General features: G+C 35.3%; 1 protein-coding gene across 44 annotated transcripts in view; it reads right to left on the bottom strand.

Moving 5' to 3' along the window:
* Positions 1-19,234, bottom strand: part of NRCAM (neuronal cell adhesion molecule) — a 164,151-nt gene that overhangs the window by 11,810 nt on the left and 133,107 nt on the right. For 17 of the 44 annotated variants that reach the window (XM_074560295.1, XM_074609251.1, XM_074609347.1 and 14 more), the window contains 7 exons: positions 18,633-18,809; positions 17,491-17,526; positions 9,441-9,506; positions 8,800-8,925; positions 7,547-7,699; positions 3,179-3,310; positions 156-234 (listed from right to left, as the gene is read on the bottom strand). In XM_074560295.1, the coding sequence (XP_074416396.1) occupies positions 156-234; positions 3,179-3,310; positions 7,547-7,699; positions 8,800-8,925; positions 9,441-9,506; positions 17,491-17,526; positions 18,633-18,809 (769 nt within the window). The remainder of the gene's footprint in view (positions 1-155; positions 235-3,178; positions 3,311-7,546; positions 7,700-8,799; positions 8,926-9,440; positions 9,507-17,490; positions 17,527-18,632; positions 18,810-19,234) is intronic. The other 27 variants (XM_074561127.1, XM_074561045.1, XM_074561215.1 and 24 more) reach the window with 5 other exon arrangements.

The raw sequence follows: 19,234 nt of genomic DNA, 5'->3' as shown, positions 1-19,234 counted from the left end.
GCGGTTGAAATGCTATCTATAGTTCTATACAACACTGGATACAGAATCTTTGTCAACATGGAAAAAAAGTTAGTTTTGAATTAATAAGTGTGATATTATATACATTAGGTGTGTGATATGAACAGCGAACATGACAAACCACATCAGTTGCTCACCTGTATTCACCAAATGTTCCATCATCTTCCTTCATAGGTTGTATTTCTGGATCAGCATGTGCGTCCTCCTTTTCCTTCACTAAAATATTTGAAATAGTAATTTTTATCATGAAACTGCAAGACAAGAAACCTTAAGACCTTAATTTCTCAAACTGATCACGTTTGGCAGGAATGTGGTTTGAATAAAAATAATTTTTTTAACTGGAGCCTCAGGCTGTTACATTTTTGCTTCTGAAGGAAAATTCTATTAATTAGTTATAGAATTTTATTTTCATTCAAGTGCAAAATACTGTACGTCATTCTGCATTAGTAAAACTTTTCTTCCTTTCATTTCTAGCACTAAGGAGAAAGTTTTGTTAAAAATCTTACAAAACACTTTCTTTACTTATGTTATTAATAGAGCTATTATTTATTGAAATCTGAATAATTTAGTTTTACTTATACATGCTCCATATTCCCTCTTGATATTCCTCTCCTACTGATTGATAAAACTGAATCAGATTCACTTGTGTTCACTGTCATTTTGTACACTTTGTGCTTTCTTTTCATGCACTAAGACTCCGGAGAATTTCAAATAGTATTTTAAGAATTCTTAATATTGGAAAAAATAGGCATGGTCTGTTACTTTCTTCTGTTCTATACCATGATCAAAAGCAAAGAAAAACCACCTACACTGGAACCTAAATTTAACACAATTGTAGCTCTTGCACATCCTTGTTATAGGTCTAGTCATCATTCACCGGTAGGAATAAATCCATGCATGTAACTTTTCCCTATAAAAATAATAGCACTTTGTCCTTTGACACAGAAATCCACTAATACTTAAGAAGACAGATGTTTATAGAAGACATATATTACTTTAAGATCGTTGACAGAGTAAAATAATATACTGACTTCAAGAATTATCTTTACAGTTCTTCCCTTTGCCTTTTCATTTCTGTTTTTCTGGCTACTACTCAAATCTTTCCCTTGTTTAGCAAATACAATTATATAATATAATATTCAATCTCTTATCTTTTACTCTGGTAATTTCCACATTTAATTTGTAAATCATTAGTTTATATGCTGTTATTTAAAATGATATGAATCATTCCTGACTGCATTTTCTAAGTTTATAATTACAACAATGCATAACACCTTGAAATGTATCTGTCTGCTATAACTTCATACTGAAAAAATTTGTTACTTTTTTCAAACCACAGGCAATCTCAAGACGACATGCTAAAATTACGATGAAAAAGAGTTAATAACTTTGTGCTTTGCATTTGCCACTATCTGTGGAACAGTACATTTGTGATGACACAAGAAATACAATTAGCTCTACAGTCGCTGCTATAAACAAGAGTACGTACTGAGTCTGAAAATCTTGCATACAGTCAAGGTCTACCTTTACATATGTGTGTGCATAAATAAATTAATACCTTACATCTAGTAATTCTGCAGAAGCAGAGAAAAAAAGGGCATAGGAGGGATCTCCACAAAGTAATGACAATCTTAGCATCAAACTGCCTTCTATGCTTTTCCTCTTCTAGATGGTGGCTCACTCCAAGTCCTCCGTAGTCTTTTCAGCTTCATCACTTTACTTGTTTCATCCTCCTAATTTTCCTTCTCTTTTCTCCACTAAGAGTCACTTTTCTATATCCTCTGTAATCTCATTTTCTCTTTAAAAAAATTCCAAACATTAGGAAAAAATCTAAGCTGATGTCTCAGCTTGTCATTCAACTTGTATGTAACACTGTATTCCCTAATCATCTGTCTTTTCTCCATGGGCATAGGCAGTTGGGATAGAAGCTTCTTTTAATTAATTTTTGCTGTCACTACAAATCTTTGCTCTGTCCGTAAAAGAATGAAACCATTAAATTGAGCAGAGTAGGATTCCTGTACTTAACAAGGTGATTTTTATCTTCTTATAAAAACAATCTGCTATGGTAAGTTCAGGTATAAAAGATTTGCCTATGAAGAGGAAACGTTTTAAGTGTTCACTGACACTAGTTTTCAGAAGTGCACTGGTCAAAACAAGCAGAAGAAAGTAAAGCAGAGTATGAATTGGGTTTTTTTGTACTTTTGTAAGTGCAGCCATCTTTTTCATGTCCAAATCAACAATACGAACTTCAAGAAGTTTGAGTTGACTTTACATAAGCATTCCAGAGACTGGATATTTATACCATTTCCAAACCTTTGGAGTCTGTAATACAGACCAGCATTTTTTCCTGACATCAAGATTTTACTTGAAACTTAGCAATTGATGGCTGGGGAAAGACAGAATATAAGACACATATATGTATATATACATACACACATATATGCCTTTTATAATATGTACCCCTAGAGGAATCAGAGTTTTGATAGAAGATGTATGTTGTATAGTTCCAATTTTAATTACAAATTATAAAATATACTTGGCTGTTCCTAGGTGTAATAATAAAAAATACCCTAAAAAGAAAAACTCTGATAAAGAAAAACTAACAGAAGAAAAAACAGCCTAACTGAAGGATGGTAACTGCAAATTTGGCTGCAAAAACGCAGAGGCTGAAGACAACACAGCTTCTGAGGAGGGTAACGTATTTGAAACAAAATAATGTATGAAGGGATAAGTACTGTGAAATGCATTCCCAGTACATTAATGTAACATGGCAGCTATGATCTGGTATATGTTTCCACACTTTCTGACCAATTAAATTCTAACTCAGCTCATTTTAGTGGGTTAAAACCATCTGGACTACACTTCAGAAAGCGGTGGGGGGAGGACCAAGTATCTCAATCAAAGCTCCAATCTCTCTGGAGAGGTAATGTAGTAATATGACCCTCCAGGAATGAAGGAGATACTTTTCGTATGCTTAAATGGATTGAGGTTTTCTACCAATAGGTAGATTGCTCGTGACAAGCCTACCAAATGATAAGACTGATTTACCGCATGCACAATGTAAATGGAAATCAGCAGTTAAATGTAAATTCTCCAGAAAACCTGAGATCTCTCTTAATTGATTACCAGTAGACGATTTTTACTCTGTTATATATCATACCTGGATATTTGCCACCCTTATTCCTTCTTATGAAGCAAACAATCAGTAAAATCAAGATCAGAAGAGCAACAGCACACATAAGACCAATGAACCACCCTTGAGTAGCGATGTCCACCTGCCGACTTGCCATTGCTAGAGAATAAAAGAAGAAAAATGAGATGTTTCGCTGCATTTAAGTGCTATGCTAATTCAAATAAATAATAGCCAGTATACATTGTTCATTAATTAAGGAACAACATTCACTGTGAAAATTAGTATTAAAAAAAAAACAGTGACACTGTATTTTGTGAATATTTTCATTATTTAAAATGTTTCGAAGTACATGTGCATGGAGCTTACTTTTGAGTATGTAAGAATTCTTGCAACATTTAAGCTTAACAACTACTTTGCAAAACCTGTGCACATACTACATTGCTTTCCACAAACCTCAAAACTGTTCTCAATCATTTTACATTAATTAAACTACTGAAATGAAATTGCAAATTATAATTCACATAAACACATCAACTGCATTCTCAAAATGGATAAAAAGCCAATAGTCATTAGCTAATACATTCCCATTAGTCTGAAATGGGGAAACAGATGGGTCATTCAAGACCCTAACATTCAATTTCAACTAACAAGCAACAATGGAGCATCCTTTAAAGCCTTATTAAGCATCATATTTTCTTCCTCTCCTCAAACCCGTACCTCATCCTACAGTTTATCATGATTGCCATTATTTAGCATTAGTGAGGACTTAACACAATGCAATTGCGAAGCCTTTCCTTGGCACTACTTTTCTCCAAATGCTGACTCTAGCTGGAAGACATAAACGATAAACAAACTACACAGGGAACACTACAGTCACTAATAAGGACAGGAATTATCTGTGTGGCCGGGGGGGCTGGATCTCTCCTGCTGGTCTCCAACACAGGGGATTTTCCTGGTGAAGCTTATTTTCTGCTCCCCTGTGTGGAAACACACTACAGGCAACTGGCCTTAGGATTTACTGTTGAGACAAAGTGGGAAGGATGAGAGGAGTGAGGGATGCGTGCTACAGACAGAAGACAGGACGTGGAGAAGACTGACATCCATCCAAACCTATCGTGTTCGTTCTCCACTTTCTCCTCCAGCCCCAAAACCAAAAAGTTTGAAACTCTGTGAAGAGTTTCCCAATAGACCTCTCTCTGTTTGGGAAATATAGACAAAGATCACCCTCCCACATGAATAAGGAATGCAAAACAGCTCCTACGCATAACTCATACGGCATTTTGGTTTAGCATTTGTTGTTTTTTCTGGCATTATGAGGTAAGGTATTGGATTATTCACAGCCAGTAAATTACCCTGATTTTAGTAAGGATAATAGTACTTCAGATCTCAGCTTAGTAGACACTTCACACTAGGACCAGACCACACTTGAGACCTTCAGTCAGTCTCTCTGGATGCTGTGAGTACCTCAGCTCTCATGGCACAATGTGTTTCACCCAGAGAAGGTCTGTAGACTTACTTCCACTGAAGTGGAGGACACAACACATTTATAGCTTTACACACAGAAATGTGAAAGTCCCAGAGCCCCATAAAGACTTTCACCTCTCCTTAGGGAACATATGTCTATATGGGAAGGCTCATAAAAGCACATCAGAGAGAATCTGTTTTCAACAGAGCATTAACTTTTCTAGCCACAATCCAGGTGATACAGCATAAACTCTTCCCCTTACAAAACACATTGGATGACAACTGTCCTGTGCTGGTGCTGTCCTTTGAACAATACCCGCGCTTTGCTGGGCAGACAGCGAGCTGACAAGAGACTGCACTGGGCTGGCAAGCACACCAACAGTAAAATGTAACGATATTCAGTTACAGGCCAGAATTCAAAGCCCATGTCTCAACGGTATTTATCAGTTAAGACAAAGGCTGGGACGGCTAGCTCGGAAGCATCAGCTGGAGACATCGTCTACCCTCCATTCCATATGGAAGACCGATGTGCATTCCACTTTGCGATTACTAGGCTAAAATTAGCTCTTTATTTTGCTCCCTCTTTTTGGTCTTACTGGGCAAAGTTATGACTTGATTTTCATTTAAGTAGATCAATGAATGAATGTGACTGATTACTGTGTAGTTATGATTAGGAGATTTCCCAGCTATTGCTTAAGATTATGCTTTCTGATATTTTAGAAACTGACTGTTTCTTATATGCGCACCAATTTAAACTATTTTTGCATAAAAATGTCTATATGTTATATATATACATAACTTTCATATATATATTATATTTATACTTTATACACCATATAAAAATATAAATATATATGTGGCAGTCTTAAAAAAATCACAAAGGTAATCTTCATATGAATTATAAATCAAATTAGAATAAATTTCTGTTTCCACATTAAGGTTAAAATTACTTTGAGTTTTGTGTATACGCATCTATAATAAGGCATTAAAGGTTGTATAATACATACTGTGATAAAATGCAAAAGCACATTTAACATTCAAATGTAGTAAGAAAGAGCATCAAGCAAAAGAACTCATGCATAAAAATATTCAAGATAGATGGGAGAGACTAAAGATGAAAACTTACTTATGCAGCTTCTTGTATTCTTTAACTTATTGCATATCCAATAGGAAAGGGTTTCTAGATCTCAGTGCAACTTTAAAAATGGCACAACATTTCCTGCTTACACTAAGCAAATTATCTGCGTCAGGCAGAAAGATATTTACTCTGAGTGAACTGCTGATGCAGGAGTGAATGCAATACACTGTACTGGTATGCTCAAAAAGATGAACCCGCACACTATGAAGATGGTCTACAGGAATGCTTGTCAAAGAAATAAATGTGGCAAAAGCCTCCTACATGAAATATTCTAGTTTCATTCCTAAGTAATTCCTAATTAACTGCAATATTCCATATTCCAGTATTTTCCCCTTTGTCCACTTTATTTTTTGCAGCATTTAAAAACTTTGATCTAGGTTGAAGACAGTGTGACACATTTTTCTGTAAGAAATATACTGTGTATATAATTTAATGCTGGACACTAAACCTTTCCATCATCAAGAAGCAGAAAAGACTGTCTTTAAATTCCCTTCTTCCTCAACTACTCAAGGACATGAGCCAAGGGGACTGAGTACGTACAGGATTCCTCATCTCCTGGCTCAGTATTTTTTGTGCAGAAAGATGCTTTTGGGAAGGTTTCCATTCAGCTTGTTTTGAACTATACTGTAGTCCTGATCCTTGCTTTACTGCTGCTCTAGGCTTTGGATGTATATTTGCATAAATCTTGACATATCTGCTTTTATACCACTAGCTGTCTCTGGTATATATAACCTCTGTGTTTAACCCCTACATATTTGCTTGGCACCGTTATTCAGCACCATGTTTTCAAAGCTTTCCTGCAACACGATAAACTGTGAACAGAAATGGAACAAAACACAGCAAAAAAATTATGATTTTAGAAAGTGCTCACTTTCAAACTAGGATATTCATTATTTACTTTGTCGTCTGATAATTATTACATATCGTTCAAGCATATTTTAATATTTAAACTACTTTCTTAAATCATAACATTCTGGAGTTGGTGAGGGTACCGCTAAATAATTATGCACTGACCAAAATACTTGGAATGAGCAGAAGTGGCTAGAAAATACACAACAAATAATAACAGCTGACCAAGAACATGCTGTGATGGCAACGACATATTCAGCATAACATCAAAAAACTTCCAATAAAGCCCTTTCTCTGAGCTAAATGAACAAGCGTTACTCATTTGCTTATGAAGAAATATGACTGAAATATGTACGGAAGGAACTTAAACAGCCTTACTGATTCACAGCATATAGTCGTGACATCAAAATCTATACAGAACCAGCATATGACAGGAAAAGAAACATTTACAAGTAGGAATCTCTTAACATTGGTATAAACAGATTACATGAGACATCAAATTGAATCTGCACTTCTGATTATGCAAACATTTTAGCTCAGATTTTTTTTCTATTAAAACTGATCATATAGAGATTGTTAGATTTAAAGATATATACTTGGCTTTATGAAAGCACGTTATTTAAATATAGCCATATAATGATATTAATTAGAAATAAATGAAATTTGTCATCTTCGGTGCACAGCACACAAATGGAGTGCGAGCAGTGAGTATCTTGCCCCAGCAGAAAAGTAGAGTGAACTGAAAGGATGAAAACATTCATAATCTACATAACAAATGCGCTGGCATTATTTAGGAGCTTATAAAATAATTCAACATTGCTCTAAAAATAAGAACATGCAAAGATGCTAGCTACAACATCTCTTAGCTAGAAGCAGTTCAACGTTTCAGCGCTTGGTCTACTGCAATTCTGACTAGGATACAGAATTGGTACGGTGTGCCTCACCTGGACCTGTCTCAAACACATCCTCTGAACTCCTAAAACCAGACAGGCCCTCAGCACCAACCCGGACTTTATATGCTGTTCCTGGTGTTAAACCCTTTAACACAAAGAAGCTTCGAGAACCATTTACAATTTCTTTTTTCCAATCTTCTTTGCCTACAAAAATTTTAGGAAAACAACATATTGGAATTTTAATATTCTCTGTATTACTGAAAGTTTCTAGACAGAATACTATCAACAGTTACTTGACTAAGCTATGGATTGGCTGAAAAAAAATAACTGTTCTCTCAAAAAATAACAAAAATCATATAAAATTATGACTTCAAATAATATATTGCATGCAATATATTGAAGATATTGTACATGAATTATGAAACTATTTTAAACATTTGTTCCATTGTACTAGAGAAATACTATTTTCATTTATTTTTTTTAAAAGGGTTTTTGAACTTGCAATTATAAAATACATTTTAAAAGATTTTTTTGTCATTTAATTAAATTACATTTCTGTAGCTTCAGTCAATATTTACTTTAGTCAAGAACTTCTGCTTCGAAGTCTGAAACAATCATACATCCTGATCATTCTCTTAGATCTAATATGGTCTCAGCTGCTTATTTGACCAATATCCAGAAAAATGCATTTATAGTCCAATTTTCAGATTGGTTATCTTTAGTCATAACTTTAGAAGGATAGAGTATTTGAATAGAAGTATCTTGCTTTTATTAGCTAACTGCATTTTAATTATTACTGGTATTATCAAAGACTAAAACCTGTTTTTAATGCCAATAAAAGTACATAAGTTGGCCGATACCTTATTTTAAGGTTTAATTTAACACAGAATATTGTTTTTATTGGCTCACTTATTTAATTCTTTTTTTTTTCCTGAATTGGACATAATTTAGGAAAACTTTTATATCCTATTTTAATGCAAGTGATCATAATTTTACACATGTAATCACTGCATGATAAACAACTTCATGCAAACCACAGTTTTAGAAGTTGGTGTTCAGAAGAATTTATAAAATAATACAAAGGAACAAAGGCTGATATTCTAACTAAGCATCAAATACCTGCTACACATTCACGTTCATTAAAATGGAAGTTATTTGATCTTCCTGATCAAAGTAAAAAATAATTCTTCTAGACATTTAAGAGCTATAATTAACACTGGGTCAATTTAGGACCACATTTACTACAGAAATCTTTGAAAATATATCTGAACGCGTTAGCAAAATTTAATTAAATGACTTCTTACTGCCTGCTACACCATATTCAACATAAAAGTTCACATGATCTGGTCCCTCATACTCCCAACTGATATTGGCATAGGTCTCAGCGGCAGCTGTTGTAACATTTCTGATCCTTGGATAAAGTGGTTGCACTGAATACACAATAGAAAAACAAAGCAGAATACAAAATTGTGACTTCATACATTAAAAAAAAATATTTAAAGTAGTTACTATGTTAATTTAGAGCACATACAGGGGAAGTATAGTACATTTGTCATTATTTCCATTACTGGAAATTAGTGACTAACGTAGCATATTTGGTAATTGAATCCTAGGCTGTTACTACACTATGAAATTATAAAGTAAAATCTATTTACACTACTGAACATGCCCTGTATCACAAAACCTGCCAAATGCTTAAAAATACCTATTTGCCAAAATTCTGGAAAACATTATTTCTATTTGTCTAGAATTAAAATGCAGACAGCTGGAAAGTGAGAACATTGTCAGGGTAACGGGAAATGGCAGGAGAGAACGGAGTTGTGAAGGTGGTACACACCTCCCTCCACGCCATGTGTCACTGAATGAACTGCAAATGCCTCAACTGCAAGCCCTAATAGGATTTTGTCTCTATTGCAATGATAATGATAAAAAAGGAAGACAATACCCTTATAGAATGTTGGACGGACAGTGTGCATGACTGGGGAGGTTGCAAAAAGGATTTCTGAATATCCTTCACCATCAGAGATAGTAGGAAAGAAAAAATAAAGAGTAAAACCACTTTGCATCAAGAAGTAACATTTAAGTAATACAGTAAAACCTTACCTGTTAAATGAATAACACATGCACACTCTTAAGTTCATGCAGGATTCAATTAGTTTTACTTGTTAAAATAAGAAACAGCTAAGTGATACAAATGTATTTGAAAATAAACTGAAGTATGTGTGTACGGACACCTTTACTTTCACAGAACGTTTCTGAAATCAGCTTTGTTAATGTTATGAATTCACGGCACCTTTAGATATTGGAACATTAGACATCAGATATTGGAAAGCCAATATCAAAATGCTCTGGTGTGAAGGACACAAATCACTGGAATGCAAGAAGCTGTTCATTTTAAGGTACTGTGTCTTACTGTTGACGTTCTCGTTAGACAACAGTACTTTTCACAGATACGCCCAATGCCCACATCCATGAAAAGAAGCACTTCTCTCTTCAGCATCCCATAGTTAGCCACTTCTTTGCTCGTACCTTAATTCTTTGTTCTCCAGTTATACTTATTACAAATGGACATATATTTCAGTATTTTTCTTTGCCTAATACTAATGAAAAATAGATTTTCATAGTTCTAATAGTGCAGATAGAAAGAGGATGCTCCTCAAAGGCATGAAATTAGTTTTCAGTGAAAATGCTTCTGTTTGCCACTGACTTTTTGTATCCTGCTAAAAATATCTTCTTTTTAGGAAACAACATCAAAAGTACTTCCCAAAGGACCATGAAACATCAGAGGTAAAAACCTAATCTCAGTAAAGACAAATGGCAGGACTCCAATGGCTTCACCTACAACAGAAAAGAAAATGGGCAAAAGCCTGTTCTGAAGGCAAGAGGTCCTACACAGATTTTATCTATGTACTTAAATCATTTTCTCCTCAAAACTGCATGGCTTTCTCCATATGGCTGACTGGAAGAAGCTCCAAATTAGATTCAAAGAGAAAATGGCTTGCTTTGCCATAGTAAAATAAACAAACAAACCTGTAGACAAGCCCCTAGCACAAACAAACATGAGTACCATGTCTAGAAAACTGAGTATTTTTAAAACATACCTAAATTATGCTAATTCCACTATTTCTCATGAAAATGTATTCTCACAATCACAAATGTTCACAATATCAGGCTTTTTATCTGCATACTTGCATCAAATTTTTAACTCTATTCCAGTAGTACTCATTCAACTCTTCAATCTGTATTAAACTAATTATTCCCACATTTGATGTTTTTGTAGGCAATTTGTGCTTATATATTTTATACATGATTTCTTTCACCAACCAAAAATAATAAGGAATATATTATTTAAATAATAAAGAATCTGTTTATTTCTTGACTAAAACTACATTAACAAAATCAAATTGTTTTAAAAAAAGCCATCTAGGTTACTAAGCCAACAACAAAACCCCTAAGAAATACCAGAGCCAGAGTTGTCTATGGGAAATCTAGCATGTAACCATATACACTACGGTAATGCAAAGGGATTAGATTCCGCTTCTCTGTGCTACTTGAAGGTAGCAAGAGGAAAGAATAGCAGGCTCTAAATTTAGAGACCGCAGGCAGGATACATAGACTTCCTTCCTCATTTACACACAGGAACAGGTGCCTGTTACAATCAGTATCTAAGCATTTGTTCTGTACCAAGAAAACAAAAGATTTGTATTCTAAATACGACTTTGTTTTGTTTCATTAAATCATATTTTCTCAAACCCGTATTTTCCTGGATTTTGCTCTTGCACAGAAGATGTCTAATTAGCAGCACAACTGTGACTGATATTTCTCACCAATGTTAAAGACAGAAGAAACTCTTAGTAATTATCTGTCAAACTCTTGCAAAGAGATGCCACAGAATGACACCTAACATCTCCCTCCTCATGCCTGAGAACTTGGGGATGAAGGAAACTGTCTCATCTTGTCCGAGACTCCAGATGACATACAGCTTCTATATCACTAAGCAAATTTCATAATCACCTTCCCTGTAAAATTGCCATCTTATCTTGTGGTTTGGTTTGTTCTTTTTTTCCATCTCCAATTTCCAGTTTCTGCTCTGACTAAAGAGTTGCCTGCTAGATTAAAGACTTGGTATCTGGTAAATGTCTTTCTGTCCTATGATTGCATATAACAATTAAGTTGGCTCTGAAAATTACCTTCATTCTCTTGGTGTCTTAGTTTCTAAATCCTCTCGACCTTATGATTGCATTTATCAGATCTACTCTTACCTGATTCTTAACAATAGCTGTTTGTACAGATTTATCCATGTTTAGCATTTGGACAGATTTAAGATCTGTTTTTTTCCTACTGAACACAGTGCACCAAGAAATTTGTTCAGTAGCACACTTATTTTCAAAATCATTATTTTTATAATTCTTCCTCTTTTTCACTAGTGCTTGATCTAATTTTCCAGCAGGCTAGGAAAATTTTATTTGTCTGTTAAATGTGCCATATTTGCAACATGAATACACACATAAGAAGATAAAAGATGGCTGATGGATCCCAAGGTGATGAAAGCCTGGAGTCGAAGTAGTTACAGCGTTCAAAGCTTGTCTCCAATCTACCCAGTCTCTTGTCTTCTCAATCAGCACACCTCTAAATATAATTAACCTCCAAGTTCTTCAATATGTTTCTCAGCACTGCTCACAAATGTAAAATGTGTAATTGTCAGTTGGCAGAAACTCGCAGCGTGTGCGAGCGCCAGTTGGTAAAAAGGGGGGGCCGAAAGCTTTGTCTGGGGGAGCAGGGCCTTTTCAGCAGCGGGGCAGGGTGCTCTCTTGATCTGTGACCATGCACAATGCTGTGCGGCAGCGCTGACAAAAGCATCGCTTTAAAACTGACGGGAATGGATCGTTAATAAGTTACAGTTTTTATACAGACCGACTCCTATTCGGTTACCTCCAGTAAGTTAAGCTCTTTTAACCACGCTACGATACAATGCAAATTTTAGCTGGCGGCATCGAGTATGGTTCCATTCCTGCAGTGAGTTACGGTATACAAGCATTTCCCAACTGTTGAGAAAGAGGCCGAGGCTCAAAGTAAAATTTTCTTTTCTTTTCAAATTAATTCCAGTGGAGTCTTTTGTAGAGCTGTATTTAATCTTCCAGCCTTTCAGGAAGACTCCAAGTAACACAGTTACACTTGGGCTGCAGATTCAATAGTATTTAATAAGACACGACATGACATATGAATGGATTTTAAAAACAGAGTAGGTACTCTTTCTCAAGATTTACTTCAGTAGAACAATAAATGAAATAATGCCCAAAGTGACCGAACTTTTGGAATTTTCATGGGATTCACTTGATCTCCAGGAAAAAATGGCAGGTAAGTGACAAGCACACTTTTGAAGATTGGTGTCAAATGGAAAAAAACCCGCAAAGCAATATATCACAGAAAATTAGTTAAAATGCATATATAAAGAGAAAAATAAATTCAAAGGAAAAAAAGCCTACACCCCCACACAGGAAAAGATGAAGGAAAAAGGCGATAGATTCCACCAGAGCCTGTAAGATACAGAGAAGGGTTTTGCTTTTGTTTGCTTTTTAATCTACAACTTTTACAGTATGAAATTCAAGCCTTGCTGTAACAGCAAGAGTGAATTCCATTTCCAGCGGTGAGAGATGGGCATTAGTCACTTCTAAGATTATTTAGGCCATTGCAAGAGCATTCCCATAGTGCAAGACATACAAAAGACAAAGAAGAAATGCAAGAAATAATTTCACTGATAAGCACTTAGCGTGGCATGGATTTTGCGTGATGGCTACGAAGCAAAAGTTATTTGCAGGAATTTTTGCATTGCAATAATCATCATTTTCTCTAGTCTAGCATGCAAAGCATCATCATTTTCCCGGTGGACTTAAAAGAGGAAAAAACAGCAGTTCTGCGTAGCAGGCTGTATTGAAGAAATCACATAGTTATATCATGGAGAAGTCCACAGGGAGAGAGCGGTTGAAGGAGCAGTACAAAAATACTACAATCAACTTGAAAAGAAAAAGCAGCTTGAACTTGTTAGCAAAAAATATGGAGACATTATGTGAAATGATTCAAAGAGGGAGGGAAAACAGATGGCGGGCAGGGAAAATGATTTAAAGAACAGCATTTTGTATGGAACAAAGAAAATTGAGATGATCCTGTCTTCTATGAAGAGACCAGAGATACAAACTCAGCTGAGAATGATTTCTAGCCTGCAGTGAAGAGCTACATACTGGAGATTCAGTCAGAAAAAAAGAATAGTTTCAAATCCAGAGGCTAGACTACTTGTTTTTCTCCCTTGCAACTAAAGTAGTTCTGTCAATAGTACTTGAGATGTGAAGTTCACATGAAGAAGCAGACAGACTGAGTACCACACTGACAGGAAGCGTTAGCTTCAATTAAAGGCAACTGTGATCTCACAATCTTATTTTAATTGCAGTTCAGGACTGCCAGTTACCAGTGTCTGCATGCAAGCAGACTACAAGACCTTGCTTTCAAGTAAAAACGTTGACTAAATCAAAAAGAAACTCAAAAATGAAACAAGAAGGATTGTGAAAAGTACAGACTGACACATCATGCCATGACTCCCTACACTTCAGCATACAACAAATACAATAATGAGCCCCTGTGACTGGTTTATTTTAACGAGCAACTTTCATTTCTACCACTGGTCAAATCTGTATTCCCTTCCTTCCTTTATAGTCCAGTTATTTAAAATTTCTAATGAATGGAAAAAGGTAGGAAAGACTTGACTCCAGTGATGGCCTGAGTCACTTTCCAGCTGCTACTATAATTATTTATATGTAATCAGGTTCTTATTCCCCAATTTTTCTCACAGCTCTGTTACCTCATGCCAGTCGTCAGATGCCAATACATAACTGGGACATCAGTGCATACTACTTATCTAATACTGGCTATATTACATTATGTTTTACATATGCAGTTTTCAGTAACATTTAGAATACAGGTTGCTAAGAAAAAAAACAATTACTTTTTCTTTGTAGTACCATAACTTGATGAATTTTAAGTCATTTATAAAGGAAAAAAGAGTGCAAGTCAAATAGGAGTACCAACAGGACAGCCTGCCCATCTAGTAAAATAACGTGTCTCATGATTTACTCATGTGGGCTTGTGAGAGAATGACACGGATCTCCTCTGTTAAGTTTCACTTGGAGAAGGGAAAAAACCTCGATAGTTGTAATGTGCTAAGATCAAATGCATTTCTGCTATTTGATGCAATGGCACTGTTTGTCCAAAGAACTTTTTTATTAGAATGGTGCCCATACTACAGGGAGACAATAATTTCCTCCTTCTACTGCACACACCCACACCCCCTGCCCTGCCCCATTTGAACAGAGCTTCTAAAATGATTCCTTTATCTAAATCCCTTAGCCTTGACCTCTATTTCATGTTTTCATCTAAAATTGTTATTTTACCTTATGGGAAAAATGCATAAAACTTGCTTCTCTACTTATTGGTCTAGAATATACTGGATATCTTTACTTAATACCAGTATAGTCATTACAATCAGACAAACTCAGGACAAAAATTAAAAGTGTCAAGCGCAGCAGTAAGCAGACTGGTTACTTTCATTGCTTTTAAAGTAATAAAAGACAATGAAGGGCCCACGCCTGTCTAAAAAGATGGCAAAAGACACACGGTGTCAAGAGACAGGCAATATATTTCAGAACTACAATAAAAATATTGAGACACTCTAAGATCCTTAGATTTACTGTAGCAATATCTCCCTCTGCACTGTAATATGGAGTTGTACTCTGAGAAGCGAAATATGTCCCAAGTCGCACAGCTTGCCCAGGTTTAGATGATCTGAATTCCTCCAGGACCTTGTGTCTAAAGTTTCTGACTGGCCAAGCTGCAGGTCTTCAGGGGCAGCCAGCCAGCAGAAAATACCAAGTACAGAAATTTCAGTGCAATTTAGGCTGGCTGAATATGGGACCTATTGTCTTCTTCCAAGATGAACGTGCTCAAATTGAAAGTGAAAGGATAATTATATTTTTCTGGTAAGTTCTGCCCTTCAAAACAAAAAACGGAGATGTTTTTGATAGATCTCAAAAAAGTTGAGAGTAACTAAATTTCAACTTCTCCTTGGTTTGGCTCTGAGTGCACATCAGTAAGAACTGTATATACGTGTATATACTTAATGGAGTAAAAATTCACTGCTGGGTACGGCTTCTTCTTGAGGGGGCTGAGTATTTCTGCCTTCCAAATCCACCCACTCATGAGATCAAATAATTTGGCATTTGATCTTGATAACGCGATCCTCCTTTTCCTTGCTCATAGTCCCTGATCAGTAGTGAAACAGTTAATCACGTTAATGTAAGTAACCACTGAGAACATTCATCTCAGACCTGCAGCAACTCAGATGTCCTAACAGATGTCATGGCTTTAGTTCCATCCTGTTTGCAGTTCCAAAGTTTTCTTTGCAATTGTAAGAGCTAGATGCTACAGGAATATGAGAAAACTTTGAAACCATAAACGGCATGGAACCAAACGAAGACATCTGCTTAGTTTTCAGAGAATCTGAGATGACAGCTCTGAAACGTGAGCTGCTCCAGCTGATCTTACAAATAAGATGCTTTCTGCTAGCCACAGACTGTGATACGGCTATAATTAGACCTCAGTTTCACACAGAGAATCCATTTTTCCTTGCATGAGTTTTTCTAGTCAGCTATAAAATAATGAGAACTTAATTTACATTTCTGCTGTTAGCGTCCAGGACTACAAGGCAGTTTGATTGTTCCAATCTGTGCTAACTGCTCAGCTACAACTAGTCTAAAAAACAGTAAGAAACACTTGTCATTAAAATAAAGCCACAACTCTATACACTTACCAGAAATGCAACTGATATTAGAATATACTTTTTTATATATATATGTATATATAATATATGCACAAATGCATGCATACATACGTATAGAGAGGGAGTCTGATTTACACCAGATTGAGTGAATGAAGTTCTTTTTTATGGCTATTCTCATTCAAAACACCTGACCATCAAGTGGAAAGAAAATATATGTAAAACAATATATGCTTCTTGTAAAAAATGTTGGGTATTTCACGTACAGAGTTTGATTTGAGATGTTTATGGTCTGAGAATCTGATGCACAGATGTTCATTAGTGTTAATAACACCTCTGTGACAAAATGACACACATGTACAGAGACACCTTTCGGACTTACAGCTACCTAACAGTCCTTAGGACAATCTTTGCTTCTGACAGAAAAAGTATCAAAATTCATAAAAAATGTGTGCAAAAATGTGAAGAACACCTTGTTTGACAGAAGAACTGCATCATAAAGAACTAAATATTACTGAATTCAAGAATAAGGAAGACAATATGTTCCCCTCACTGAAATATCCTTGAGTGCTCACTCAGAAGATCTGTGAACCTAAGACAGCAGGAAGCCATTTGTCTGTATATTCAACCTGATACTCGAACTGAGAAGTATACAGAGGGTATTGTCAGTCATCTGTCTCCTATGCACAGCTGGGTTGCAAATAAAATAAATGTGATCAAATGGGTAGCATTAATCAGCAGCAGGAACAAGAACACATCCATTTTTTTAAAACAAAAAAAAAGGACATAGCACAGGCAGTACAAAAAATCTCCTTTGTAAAAGTGCTATTTTTTCTACTCCAGCTAATCAGTGCTAGTGCACCTGGATCCTGAATATTTATGACAGTGACATACATCTGTTAAATGTTCAGAAATAATTAGACTTTGCTGAAGAAAAGCTAATGAATTCCCCTGGAACTCTGGGACAAAATAAATAGATGAAAGGTATTAATAAGCATTCTGGATCCCTTTTAAAAAAAACAAAACAAACCCATAAATGTTTTCTTCCAGCACCGATTAATACTTTGTATAGTAATGTGTACTCCAAGATTTTCTGTCCTTACCACTGCAATTTCCCCATTTGCAACACTGCAAAATCCACACATTAACAAATCATGCAGTTTCATTTTACCTTTGCCTGCACCTACAGCAGGACGGAGAAAACCAGCTTTAATGGAGGAAAACAAGAACAGGAACACTATATAATTAGATACAACACCAAAGGGAACATACATATGTAATTTCATTATAAACCAGAAAAGCATGCAGACTAGATAAAATGTATCAATTCAAATAAACTAGAAACCATCCACTTATGTTGAACACTGACAGACTGTTACAAGACAATAATTAATATACATGCACTTACAAAATTTTATTGCTCATGCTTGTTAAGATTCATGATTTAAAATAAATGTCATTCATATGCAACCTTAATACACTGTTAGAGAAATTGCATTGCATACCAACTCATCTATGGCTATTCCAACAAACTATAATTTTACTAAGCATAAAAATACATTAAAAGATGGTATCAAGATGGACTTTTAATATTAAGATGTGCCAAATCATTAAAGGCTTTCCCCGCAAATTTCCCCTTTGCTTTAATTACTCTTATTTTATTAAGCTTTCACATTTAAATAAATAACATCTTCAACAAAAGAAATGCCAAAATCGGAGATCTAGAATGGATATAAATGTAAACATCAATAGTGACAGAACTGAGCAATATACTTAAGAGTATTTAAATATTATACAATGTCACCAGTTACTTGGGGGCATAGATGACAAATTCATTTCTGGAGGTTTTTGAAGTTAGAGTTTTCGCTAGCTCTATGAAAAAAAAGTTTAGACCTCACAGAAGCTATTACATACTTCAAAAGAGAAATAATTTCCTCTAGCCATAAAGCTGCACATTTCAGTATTGTTCTCTGCGACAATGAAGCAGAATAGGTGAATGAAGGACCACTTAAAATGTAAAGTTACATGAAACTTTGAAGTGCAAAAAGCCAAAGCCTTCGATCTTGTAAGTTAATATCAAAAGAAGGGGCTTTACATCTCTCTGGGGCTTCCACTACAGTAGAAACCCTTTGCACTTCTTTTCTTAAAAGCTATTTAACATCTTTTATTAGTGTATAATACAGTTAAGAAAGCTCTAGAGAAAATTTTACTAGGGGCTATTTCCTTAATGGAAAGAAGTAGTAGTAATATTTTGAATAAAATTTGCAGTGGTTTTTAAACTCAATGGGTTTTCTTTATACATACCCATCTTACCTTCATCCATAATTGTTACTGCTTCCTCAGTTATCTGACTTCCTGATCCAACTGAAGTTTGTGCATTAAAATAAAACTTGTATCGTGTGCTGTAATTTAAATTTTTTAATATCAAGCTGCTCTCGTTGGCAGGAATTCTTATCTCTACCAAGGGACCTAATTCATGTGTGTTGTTAACTGTTGTTAAAAGAAAAAAAAAAAAAAGAGTTAGTTAGGAAAACAGCCTACATTATCACTGTGTTAGAAAATCATCTGAACACATTTGAAACACTGGTCATTAAAAAAATCTGAAACTCTAAACTAGCTACCTCATATGAAGTTCAGTATGCTTAGGAAAAAAAAAATACCGAAGTGACTTGTATCTAAAGCCAAGGAACAGCAGAAGTTGGTAAGTGGAAGAAAAACTTCCTTAACCTGTTCCATGCACATCTCAATTTCCAGTGTCACTTCTGACAAATTTCTGGGCAAGTAAGCAGTGGCATAGGGATCCTAATGAAATGATTTATAGCTCTGAGTAAATGGCACATTTATTAATTTTTCATTTAAAAATTAAAATACCATAAAAATTGAAGAAGCAGACAACAATACAATTGGATGTATTT

Source organism: Larus michahellis, chromosome 1, assembly GCF_964199755.1.
Source record: "Larus michahellis chromosome 1, bLarMic1.1, whole genome shotgun sequence".
NCBI classification, from domain to species: domain Eukaryota; kingdom Metazoa; phylum Chordata; class Aves; order Charadriiformes; family Laridae; genus Larus; species Larus michahellis.
Note: the sequence above shows the minus strand (reverse complement) of the source record. Positions and strands in the feature narration are given on the sequence as shown.